Here is a 13,222-nt window from a genome sequence, read left to right as displayed (position 1 = left end):
AAACCGTTTGGAAAATAATCACCGTTCCTTCAACTGACAGGTCTTGTCAATGGATTCAAACAAGAAAAAAAACGCTCTTCTTCAGGCTGCTGGAAAATGGTTTAATGGGTTAATGCAGGCATTCTTGCAGACAACATCTTCATCTTTTTTGCTTCCAAACAAAAAGAAGTTTCAACATCTCGACATGACTCTGAACGATGAGTAATATCATGTAAAAACGATGCTACTCTTTTAATTTACAAAATCCTCTGAAGTGTCGGTCACACCACACTACATACGAGACGGACTGAATAAACATGACAACCCCCCCCCCCCCCCATTCAAACACAGAATAACATTGCCAGTAGAAGTGATGCTCAGCATCCTACAAATACCCAAGCATGTTAGAGGAAATTGTTTTTGCACATACTCAATCCGTGTCATTCTGCACAGAAATGTCAGATAATTGCAGAAAAATAAATTGTTAAAAACAAAATTGGTACTTGGACACTTTCTTTGACGATAACATGACCATGCATTAGTTTCTCCACGTTTTAGTTAACCACAATATATTGAGAATATATAATATCTGCAAGGTGGCGATACTAAGGACAGAAATTCTCAATTTAATCTATAACAGTTCACAGACGTATGATCTGGAATATGCCGTTCAGATGGGAGACTGAGTAAATACTTCCAATGTTTTAATATATTAGGGCCAAAGTATAGACACTTTCCGTCTCACGTGTACTTTAAGGGTTGACTTCATAATGGCAGATTACATCTTTTCCCCACAAATACGCAATAGAACAGACTTTCTTGTACACTGGTCTTCTGAAGATGGTTCAACTGTCATTTACATAGAAATGGTGCCATCAATATGGGGCATACACATCTTTTAAAAAGTGTAAAGAACTGACCTTGCACTGAAAGTGTTCATGCTTTTTAATGTCTAGTCACAAAACGGGCTAAACATTACAAATATATAATATTTCCCATTTAGTATAACCTTTGTTACGTTCCTATAGAACTCCATATCAAAATGACTATTCATGGGAACTAGTGCAACCTGGAGGAGGCCTGGTCTTTGTGACAAGGCAGGCACAGAGTAAAATAGACAAAGTACTCCGGAACAGCTCCAGAGCAATGGCAGATATATTAAGGCCATTCCTTTTTTAAATTACAGGGGAAAAAAAGAGTAGCAGACAGCTTGACTTGCTACCCGGGCTGAACAGATTTCAGTTGGGGCAGCAAAGCAAGCAAGCAACACCAATTTTTACCTAATTGTTTTCCTCCCGATCTGCTGATGTGAGTCGTCCAAGTGCCAGCCTCCCCAAATCCCTGGTTAGAAAGCTCCACTCTTCTGTGTTCAAGTGTGTTCAGTTTTGGTGGAAATAAAGAGTGGTACCCTCGCTAGTCCTTCCTTTGTAAACCCATGCTTCACACCTCCAGTAAAGTCCTGGGGCACAGTCGGGCGGTCAGGACTGTTTTAGGCGTTTCCTGGGAAGACCAAAGGGTGGGCACTGTGCTGAAGCCAGGGCGCGGAAGGCCTCGGCTACCAAGTGGGGGTGGGATTGGATCATTGACTTCCAGCCTGCAGTCTCCATTATGTCTGTAGCATGACTGTAAGCAGAGGCGAAATGGAGTTAAGACATGACAATGTGCACATTAAAAATCAATAAGCATAAATGAGATGGTAATGACGAAGCAAATAAGGGGCACTTTATTCGAGTGTCGCGTGGTAAACTTGAAAAGGGCCATTAGCGCTTTCTGTGCATAGGTTGAAATTAATGTGGGAATAGAAACCACACCGTGGAATACAACAAAGACAGAAATAAGTTTAACATCTCAAGGTGCCCTGTGACAACGCACTACATCACCTCAGAGAAAAGCTTTCCTTTGCTGCCTTCTTTTTAGAATTCTCCAAAATATTCAATTTCCAGGGTTTATCCAGCTATGAGTCTATTAATAACTTGGATACAAAGATATGGAGCTTCAAACTGAAAAGGCAAATAGCACTGTCTGCCCGGGCTAAAACAATGAATTCTAATGCATCTGGTTGGAGGGAGAGATAAGAGGGTGTTATTAATCTTGTGTCACATATATCACCTAATTACATACTTGCTATTCCAGTTCTTTCCATCTTTACAGCCCAGCTGTCTCAGGACACTGCACCTATGGCGAGGAGATAAAAAGGTAAGCATTCAGGGCGGGTAAACAGAAATGGCAGCAGGAATTTATCACTGGAGGGTTTTTTTCTTTTTGCGATACTTGCCTGTTGATAAAATCTATGGCTTGTGCTTTGAGCTGCTCGGCACTGTGCAAGTCTGCGAGGATGAGGGTGTCGGCCACGTTCTCCACTGAAAGGCTGTTGCACAAGGCCTCCTCACACATGACCTTTAAACGCTCCAGAGCGTACTGGGGTCGCGGGGGAGAGGAGGGACACAAAAAGCAGTTGTTACAACCTTGATGCAAATGTGGGTTGAAGTTTTGTCTAAACTATTCTGAAAACAAGCAACAGCTACAACTAGTTGATCAGGATCCAAAACCAGCTGGCTCCTTAATGTGTTTTGCAAGGTTTACAAACAGGAATTACCTAGTTAACCACAAAGGCATATCTGATTTCACTCTAGCAATGATTGCGATGTTTTTCGAGTGAGAAGTAGAGCTGTTGCTCAAATGTCTGGTTCTCTATTCAGTAATAAGCCAATAACAAATTCATGATGAGTACTTTATTCTTAATCTAAGCCTAAACAAGGGGAGTCTGTTATTAAGGGAAAGAATATAGTATTGTCTAGAAAAGGATTTGGGAGCTCATATGATGCTTCAGTCACCGAAGAAATATTTGCAAAACTTGCTTTTATAAAGTAGCATTGATTAGAAATAAAAAACATGTTATTCCCATACTGCCAAGATTAAACGCCATTTCAGTACCATGCTCATCGTTTGTACGTAAGATAATGGCTGAGAAATATTTAATTATTGATCCACACATGCCCTAGCAATCCATTCAGTAACGTAAATCTGTAGTTATTAGACAGTCTCAAAACATTACATTTCAAGCTTTACAAACACACAGTAGGATGTGATGAAGATTGATGGTGCTGTGTGAAATTAGAATTTGTACACACTTAACTATCATGTTCTAAAGATGAACAAACAAATCAGAGAAGATTAGCCTTTTAGCTTTATTGAACTTAGTGCTGGCCTGTTCACTAACTGCAGGCTCCAACAATTCATCCAATCAGTAGACTTGGCACACCACACTTTTTCTCAAATGTATTGTTTTTTTTACACTAACATTCTTCAGACTTGTACATTGCACAGGATGACACTTACTTTATCTGCAGCTGCCAGCAAATTGTCTGCCATCTTCTCCAGGTTGGGGGCCTTTCCTGTATAGATGAAGCCCATCATTTCCTTAAAGACATCCGGGTCTACGTCACTGATGTCAACACGGTTCTGCAAGGGAACACAAAAGGTTTCTTTTATGTTGCACATGCTGGAAAAACTCCCAGAAATAAGACTCACTAGCACAGAGTTAAGATGCAGCTACATGTTATACATGACAGAGCATTAATGTCTGTAAATGTTGGAACTGTTGCATTTGTGGCACAACATCAAAATATTAGCAAAGTAGCATAAGCCTTGACAAAATGCAGTTGTAACCAATTATTCTTACCTTTTTACTCTCCTCCATTTCATGTTCGAACATAGCATTGAAGACAGGTGACCTCGCTGTGGAGAAAAAAAAAAAGAATAATTAAGCACTTCTGAATATAATGACCAATCAACATCTTACTAAGCACACCAAATGTATCCTGATTTGTATTAATAGGCATAAGACACAGTTGTCTTGTGAAAATAAAAAGGTTCAGTTCTGATCTGGAATCAGTTTTGAACTATGAAAGTCTTAAAAAGTTGAGCTAAATCCGTATAGCTGCCACTTTGGCCCAATCCCAAACCACGCCCTACACACTCCCCCTCCGTGACCGCTCATCGAGGCTCCCTCCTGTCAGATGGAGGGAGTAAATACAGCGGCAAGCTTTGGGACAAACTCCCCTCTCTCCGGTAGAGTAATGTAACAACGGTTTCAAATCAGCATCTCTTAGACAAAACATTTAAATTAATAACTAAAATAAAACTCCAAACATCTTTAATTGTGTTAATCAATTATCTTAACACGCAGCGTTGAGAGCGGTCAGGTAGAGACCGGTCAGGTAGAGACCGGTCTCCAGTCAGCACTGATGCAGACTCGCTGTTTGAGGGCTTGATAGCCCACTCCCCCTCCACGGTTTGGAACAGCACTTAATGTGGCGGACCCTCCACGCGAACGGAGGGGTAGGGATAGGCTGTAGGGGGCGGTTTGGGATTGGGCCTTTGTCAGCATTTTCCCCCTGTCCACTGCAGCTGCCACCATGTCTAATGACGACACGGGGGAGGAGAGCAGCCTCTCAATCTCCTGGATCCCAGCGAAATCTGGGTCAAGCAGGGCAACGCAGGGGTAGCGGGGATTAGAGCCAACTGCAGAACTAGTCTCTACAAATCAGGCCGGGAATACAGACCGTCTGTAGCCTTTCCAGGTGCTTATAACTCTTCACCAGAGGCCATTAAGAAGAGGAGTAGACGTGTCTTGCTAGGGCCGTTTTGGGGGATTCTCTCGCGTTTGCTGGGTCTGGGGCCGGTCTTACCTGCGAGGATGGATTTGTGGGCTTTGAACTCCTGCCCCCCCACATAGAGGCTGCAGTCCGTGAAGCGTGAACACTCCCACAGGTTCCCCAGGTCATCAGACAGCTGACACTCCGGTACCTTCAGCATGTTCATGTTGGACTGGCCCCGAAATGTTAACAGAGTCCTGGACAACGCTTACCTGTACAGGGGAAACAGCACAGAGAGAACAAAGTCTCATCAACAACCTAACAAATCAGGCAGGAACTATATTTGACGGAATAGGATAACAGTCCAATTAGTTTGAAATTAAATCCATTAAAGCATATTTTTCAAGACTCTGCAGTTGGAGGACTTTCAAAAAACAATTGATATTGAAATAATGAACTTTGCTGAAACACCTAATTGATGAGAAAAGGGATTTTGTTGTTAATTTGAATGCAATTTGTTTATTTGTTTAAGTGGCAATTTCCCTGGAATTGTTGAATCGTTGTATCTGCAGTCTGGCACACCGTCTGCTCCTGGTAGTATTTGGCCAAATTCATTTAAATCAAAATCCATTGACACCTCATTTAACTTGTCCTTTGTAAGAAAACTTCACGAGACATTTATTCTTCACGACACCCCGAATTCAATTATTTCCAAAACAAGCATCGTTGTAAATGATTTAAGATGGGGGAAGCATTTCACTTCCTAAAAGCTTAATGTCATCTGAAGCAAATGTCACCGGTGTGTTTGTAGTTAAATGGCACGGCGGCTTACACTCAGGTGTAAAAGTGGTCATAATAAGAATTAAGAGACTCCAGCCTTGATTCACTTAATGTTAAACCAGGGGGATAAATGCTTCAATGCAACAGGGATTAAGAGGCTTCATCAAAGAACGAAGAATGCAACAATTTAGTAATTTGTATGCCAAATAAAAACAAAACAGCAGCTCAGAAATATGGCACTGCATGCAATGAGGAAAACAGAAGTGTAACAAAAAAGATCATAAAAAAAAGGTAACAACAAAATGTACAGATAAAAACATCAAAAGCATAAGTACTAGATGGCACATTTTCTTCCCTAAAGCAATAAATGATACAGAGATTGCCGTGACCTTTGGACAGATCAGAGTATGGATGGGAGGCGGAACGTGTGCATACAACATTTGACATCATGTCAGAATAGCGTTGCACAGCAACATCAGCTGCATTTTGGGTGAAATAATGGCATTCATAAGATATAGTCACCACCTCACAGTTGTGTACCTACGTCAAAAGTTTCAGCTTACATCCATCTAGTATGTCTGACCAAAATGTCAACTCTTTTTATTTGTATCCAGACAAAACATTTATGCAAAACCGTCATATGAATAATTGAGTTATGGGAACAAAAAAAACATTCTGTGGAGTCACAGTGACCAAAATCAAATTAGTTCATTATTCTGAATGTGAAAAATATCCTCCGTTTGTTCCCGAGCTAACGTGTTGACAAGAAAAGGTACAGAAGTGAGGTCACAGTGACCTTGACTTTTGGTGCCCAAAATCTAATGCTTGACCCCACTCCAGGCTGAGCTTTCACTTTCTCAAGAATAGGGGGGTGTTGAGGGACAAACCAACAACGTCATAAGGCATTCCAAAGAGACTGCACTTCATATTAAGAGTACATTCAAAGGAAAGAAGTGTAGATGAATTACCTCACAGAAGAGGGTGAGCTTGTCATCCGGTAAGAGGCCATTGGCTTCATCAAGGAGAAAATCTCTCCTAATAAATTTTTTGAAACCCCAGTCTTTGCCTTGGACAAATCTATATGCTCTTTGGCTTTCTGCAACAAGAAGAAAATAAAGCCATGTCTTGATATTGCATTGAACAAAAAGGAAGTATAAAAGTATGTAAGTATAACTACACGTGCTGATGTTCTGATGGCTTGTACTCACCCATTGCTTTTGTCTCTTCTCTTTTAGCGTTCAACAACGAAAACTTGAACTTTGCTCTGACTTCACTTTTTGGACAACTAACAAGGAGTAAATACAGTGACAGATAATCTTTGCTCTCATCATCGAGTCCCTTGGGATTGACTCGCAGACACCTGGAAAATAAAACATAACACATCAGTTACATCTCAAACTAGGACGACAACAGTCTCAACTGCTTTTAGCACTTTAGTGAGAACGCCAGACTGTGCCGAGCCTTCAGGGGAGATTCTCTCTTGTTTTAAAGACAGTCTAATTATCACTTGTGTGTAGAGTTCCCACAGTGAAAGAAAACATGCAGACATTTATGTTTAGGTAAATACAAGGGTATGAAACTGTTCAGTTAGATAAATGCAACAAGCTAATGATAATCGTATGTGGTTTTACAAGCCAACAATTGTTTATAAACTATCTGGGATTTTCGCATCGTTGCAAATATTATTGTCAGAGGTTTTGCTTGAGTACTGACCATTTCATCTTGTCATTTGGGCCAGAGGAGAAGGTGGAGCTCTTCAACACCTCCCCCATTTCTTCTCTGCAAAAACTAAAGTTGTTTATGGTCCACATGTACGAAAACTTCACCACTTTGACCTTGAAAGAAAAAACATGCAGAACCAATCAGACCCAAGTTTTGGTTTCTTTCCTTTTTTTTTTTAAATATAGTCAAAAGTAAAAGAGGAATATAATGGCTTGTCATGCCAATTCAAGCTCTTTCAATAAAAAGAAACAATGTCTGACAATTCACCCAGGATTACAGTAATTTGTCAAAGTTAACATTTCGGCAAAATAAAAAGGGCCTGCCCTGTAAACATAAATAGCATAAACTAAAATCAAATGATTGTGTGATACTATTTAAAAACATAAATTCAACTTTTTTTTTTAATTGAACATGATTTGATGAGTTTAGTTCTGTCCATACCTGTGTGTAACACCAGCTCTCTGCCACAGGTCCACTTGACATCTCCCCAGGAGGGGGAGGGGTGGGAACCCGTGACATCACTGGCTTCGGGGTACCGCTCACTTTCGTCCTTAAAGCACTAATCATTCAAAAAGAAGAAGTAAGATTAATTTTTCCCAAAAGAACAAAATCAATCACACGCAGGGAATAGATTCCCTGATAAAACTGCCGGGTCAAAGTAAGCCAGACAAAACAAAGATGGTCAAATGATTCACATCTTTTGAATTTGCCAAATTCAAAAGCTCAATGTATCCTAAAGTCTTGTACTTCAATGACAAATCACATCACATTTTGGAAATCAGTTAGTAGCATAAGAAGAAGAATGTAAATGCTCTATTGTAAGCTTTAGTATGTGCAGGGATGAGTATTGAAAATGTAACCATGGTATATAGTAAATCAAATGTTTGTGATATGTAATAAAAGTGCTCACTTAAATGTAGATTCACTGAAAAGATAATGCCCCTTACTATGCAGCCAGATAAATGCTCATCCTTACCTCTAGAAGAAGCTAATCTCAATAAACCAAAACAACCAATGAAATGACATTCCTGACACAATGCATACAAGGGTGTGACAAGTGGTAGGTCTGCATTACTCCCAAAGAAAAACCTAAGAAACCAACAATTAGCTGCAGCCGACTTGGCCTCAAAAGGTGAACTAATCTGCATTGAAAGATATTCTTAAAACAAAAGACAGGCATTAATTTAAACAATGAATGAAAAGTCTTGCTTGCTATAATTATTCATCCATGTAGTTTTGGCCGTTATTTGATCCCTTCCTAACACACTTTCAGTCCTTCCTTCTTTCCTTCTGTCACAGACATCGCAGACTTTTTGGGCCGCAGTGGATGGATAGTAAAAATAAATGGGAATTGTGTACTCTAAAGACCTCCACTTTGGAAGATACACTCGTTGTCTCAGCCAGCTGCTCCTATTGGCTTCAGGTTCATTCTGGAATACATTTCTAGAAAAACGAGGACTGTAGCTTTCACCCTCATAGCATGCAATGAAACTCACTCGAAATAATTTCTGCAGGTAAAATTAGTTTGAATAATCAATTGACTATAGTTTTACTCGAACATCCCTTCCTAGATACATGAATACTAGAGCTTGAAGTGTGATTCAATGAAGCGGTGTGCCAGATTGAGAGACTGAAGAGACTAATCTTAGATTGCAAAAATTTAATTTTTTTATTTTTAAATGTAGGTATAATCTCTAAGCAATTCAGTTTGAAACAGAAGGAAAAATATAGGTTGCCATCTTTTCAGTTGACCTTGCTAGTGAGCCTGTGGAGATCAAATGCAACATGTTGTTTTAAGCTAAATAGGCAGTCATTATTTTACAGGAAAATGCCACATTAATTTCACTTCAGTGGCAAAACTGTTAAGTCATAAGTATACCAAAGCCAACGCAGGAACTGCTACGTTCACACAAGCCATGATTGTTATAGCAGAAACATATTTGCAAATATGTTATGTTCCCTCCTAGCTTGAAACTGAAGAGACATCTCCTCTCCTCTTACAAGTGTCAGATCCTTCATCTAAGCACCTAAGCCTCCTAACCCCATGTGTTTCACAATATGCATGTCTTGTAAAGTAAACTTGCATGTGTCACTGTTGTTCTTCATGTGTAATACACTGGGTTACTTTCCAGCTTTTCCACTATTTACATTAACCTTGTTTTTTATTGTAATCTTGTTTGCGGCTATAAATATGTGTTATCTCATAATGATTGAGATAATGCGCACTGATGACCATGTGCTTTTAAATCTCATGAAGAATATATAATACTGATAGAAAGTAGGAACATATTTAAAGCTAGTGATGATACAGATATGTGCTAGCAATGACAAGTTTAACAACTTTTTGTAAAAGAATAAAAAAGCAACTAAACATCTTTAGCTATAATATGTCAACAGAATCAAGCAGAGAGGAAATTAAAGCTTCATCACCTCTTGAATAGTTGAAATGTACAAAGATGCAATGTTTCTAAGTTATCACAGGATCCCCCATGGCCCCATCTTCATGTTCCACTCTAGGAGGAAAAAAATAGAAATAGACACAATAAATCTTAAAGTAATCAAAGTGAGCCTCAAACGTTATTGAAACCTCTAACAATAACGTCACAGTTCTCACATAAACCAGAACAGACACATATACTTGGATGCAAATGATCCCACTGACAATAAAGTGACACCACTGGAAAAATAGATCTTTCAAACGAGTGAAAAATGCCACGTTATTAAAATTGAGGGCAACAGTTAACGTTGAGATAGCAGATTGATAGCCCACAGAGCTAGGCCTTAAGCATGTTAAATGTTAACTGGTTTTGTACACTTTATCGAATAGCCTAGCATACAACTGATTGTGCGGCCTATTAGCCAGATGGTTAAATTAGCTAACTCAAAATTCACCTGCAACTTTGTTTGGCTAACACATTAGCATGAGTCGTGCAACATCGCCCAACACAACATAAATGATGCCATCAGAAGGCAACAAGCTAGTTTGCATAACGTTAGTTTGGAGTTAGATTATCACATCTTTAATTGGTGCACAGCATACTTTAGCCTATATACTTCAGCACAGCATACTTTAGCGGATGTGTCTACCATTAATACAGAACATCGAAACCACTAGAAAGCAACAGCTCAATAATAGCGTAACATCAGCTAAAGTGTCAACATTAATCTCCAAAACATCATCAATATCTCTTTACGGTTTTACTTCAACGCACTTGCCATCCTTTACAATGGCAGCTAGTTTAACTAAGAATGATATTTTAAGAGAAAAATCATTACATCACGTGAATGTGTCAACTGTGTGTGAAAGACGTATTTAGCTAACACAAGCTAACATTAATGTTATAGCAAGATTAATGTTAACTTCACTTTAGCTCAGACCGCAATTGCAGCTAACACTGATCAGCTACCTTAGCACAAATCACATTAACAATCAATCTGTTCACATATAAGACGGCTGACTTACATTAGTTACGTTACGCATTGTTGCAACACAAACATGCTGAGGATACCTCACGTTATATTGGTAATGTGCTGTTTAGACCCCGCATTACCCGGTGTAAAACAAAGGGCCTTCAGTGATCCCTGTGACAGGATGCTAACTACCGAGCTAACGTAAACCCTCACGTTTTGGTACAATCTGCTGGTGGGAAAACAACAGCGGCTAACTAGCAGCTAGCCGAAGCTAATATCTGCACTGGCTGTTCACAAAAAGTTTAAAAAGACATAGTGACTGCGTACCTTTCAATTTCATACTTCCATATATATCGAATAACGCATATAGCTTTGTGTCACAGTCGCTCCTTTCACCCTCCGTTACTTTAAACTCTTTTTCACTCAGTCTCTTCACAAGGTTTCTTTGTCTAATTTGTATCTGTGCTAGCTTACATCTGTCTAGCTGGCCGGTAGCTCTACAGGCTAGAAAATATATCGGTTGCGCATGCGCGAAGTTGGATCACATCCTGCTTTTTCTCATTTTATTCGCTTTTTCAGACATAAACACGTGTTATTATTATTTAATAGTTAACAATATACAATTATTACATAATAAAAAGGATAATAATACAAAATATAATAATAAGTATAATAATAATAATTAGAATAACAAGAATGATAATACAAATAATAATAATAATAATAATAGTATTAATAATATTATTAATAATAATAATACATTTAATAATAAGAATCATGAATATGATTAATATGTTCCTGAATTAAAGTTATATTCACATAATATAACTATCATTCTTAATATGAAAGGAACTTACATTCAAAGTTTACATTCATTGCAGAGCTCCACTATACACTCTGAAAATGGCTTCTATATATAATTTTTATATAAGTATCATGTACTTTTTATTTGTTTTTGGTCCCTGTTGGTGAATATACAATTATTTTTTTTGTTATTTAAAGGTGCTTACATGAAGCAGTTTGTATGTTCCACATGGACCTTAAATACTCACTGGGACAAAAATATAGACTTAGTGTTTTTATTTGGCGATTTGGTACAGTTTACCCCATAACAACATCAAAACTACAAATTCAAGGACATTCTGTTATTCTTAGGCTAAATGTTGGTATTGAAGTCGAACAGAAAACATTGTCCTTTGGGCGTATAGGTCAGACCTTGTCTAAGTGGGATTTCATGTCTCTCTTTTGTCAACACTCCTTTGAAAATAATAATGAGGTTGAGTTTACAACAAATGTTAGTCTCATATTGTGGATATTATGTAGTGTCTTTCTGGCAATCCCCTCACTTCCTTAAGGGGATATTTTAAGAATGAGGGTATATTTTGGGGTTAAGGATTTGGATAATAGGTTACTGCTCTTTCGAACGGGGTTACAATTATTAATGTAGTCAGTTATGTCACATGAGGGTCCATATAGGAAGAAATGCAAACAATGTATGTGAGTGCAGGGGGAGTGCTCATCATCTGCCTATTATAATAGCCCATCTTCATGGCAAGAGACACTTACAAAAAAAGAAGCCTTGATATAATGTAGCTTATACGAATGATGAAACCCCCTAACTGCAGCCTGCCTTCACACTGTCTCTTCTGTCTGCTTCTGATGTTTCTCGTCTAGCAAACACAAAGCAGCTTGGAGTAAGCTATTCTCTGAAACAATAGTCTATAATGGCTCCCTGTAGGCCTGTGATAACTAATTCCCTTTCAGATGGATGGACACTGTGCTGCAGAATGAGCGATAAATGGCTCCTCTGCACCAATCAGTCCACATTCATGTACAAGTATGGTACACTGTGTGAATTTGTGCGTTATTTAGTGACAATAAACACCAGGAACACCTATGAAAGCCAGTTTGGGTACGGTCAAATAAACTGTAAATACAGCAACAAAATGTCACATTTTGATACCGAAGCCCACATCAAATATCTTTCATATCACAGTGACGATTCTCTGACTCATCTTGAAGCAGAAGGAATTTATGATAAGATCACAGTAGAAGATATACAGCAATGCTTATCAAGAATTTCAATCAGTTTAATTTAAGGGCAGGGAAACATGCTGTACTGAAGTACCGACGGACAACATCTTCCCACAATTCAAGAAAATGAAGACTCAGGAATAATCATTTAATTGCATTTATCTGCTATTCTTTTAAAAGCGCTGACATTGAATCAGTAGGCGCGGAGCACAGCGTGAGCACCTTAACACTGAGCTCTTTTTTTTTAAAGTTTCATATCAGTTTGATTGTCAGATTTCTATTCTCGGCGCATGTTTGGCTCCAGGATGAATAGCACTGAATACCTGTTTTGTGTCTTTGTCCTATATTTGATTTGTTCATCAAGTATGAAAAGCCCTCTGCATGAATGTCTCCTTAAACAATGGCTGTGACATTCCCCTACCTCCAACCTACAATAGAGTTCTAATTAGGAGGATCTCAAAATACTACTGATATTATTCATTACAAGTTCTCTATGCCCTCAGTGATGGAGACTCATACAGACAGAACTTATGAGCAGGAAGAAAAAAGGCTGCGGTGACAAGACGAACCCCGGTGACCTTATCAGAACACGGCCGGACAGATGTCGAGAGGAAAATGTAGTCTGACATTAGTCACACTTTTCTGCAGTGTCTTGGAAATAAAGTCATAAAACTGAACAAAGAGACAGCAGAAAGGAC

At 38.8% G+C, this 13,222-nt stretch overlaps 1 protein-coding gene across 1 annotated transcript; it reads right to left on the bottom strand.

The window, feature by feature from the left end:
- Positions 1–80: 80 nt before the first annotated feature.
- On the bottom strand, positions 81–11,016 carry LOC104944418 (speckle-type POZ protein-like A). The gene is given in 13 exon segments (XM_010769945.1): positions 81–1,602; positions 2,101–2,154; positions 2,255–2,397; positions 3,319–3,441; positions 3,662–3,717; positions 4,671–4,815; positions 4,817–4,849; positions 6,326–6,453; positions 6,566–6,717; positions 7,071–7,192; positions 7,521–7,638; positions 9,510–9,592; positions 10,818–11,016. Coding segments are annotated over 11 exon segments (1,179 nt in total). The 5' UTR covers positions 7,599–7,638; positions 9,510–9,592; positions 10,818–11,016; the 3' UTR covers positions 81–1,457.
- Positions 11,017–13,222: the final 2,206 nt, after the last annotated feature.

The sequence above is a fragment of the Notothenia coriiceps genome, unplaced genomic scaffold, assembly GCF_000735185.1.
Source record: "Notothenia coriiceps isolate Sejong01 unplaced genomic scaffold, NC01 NC01_scaffold00008049, whole genome shotgun sequence".
In the NCBI taxonomy this organism is placed as follows: domain Eukaryota; kingdom Metazoa; phylum Chordata; class Actinopteri; order Perciformes; family Nototheniidae; genus Notothenia; species Notothenia coriiceps.
Note: the sequence above shows the minus strand (reverse complement) of the source record. Positions and strands in the feature narration are given on the sequence as shown.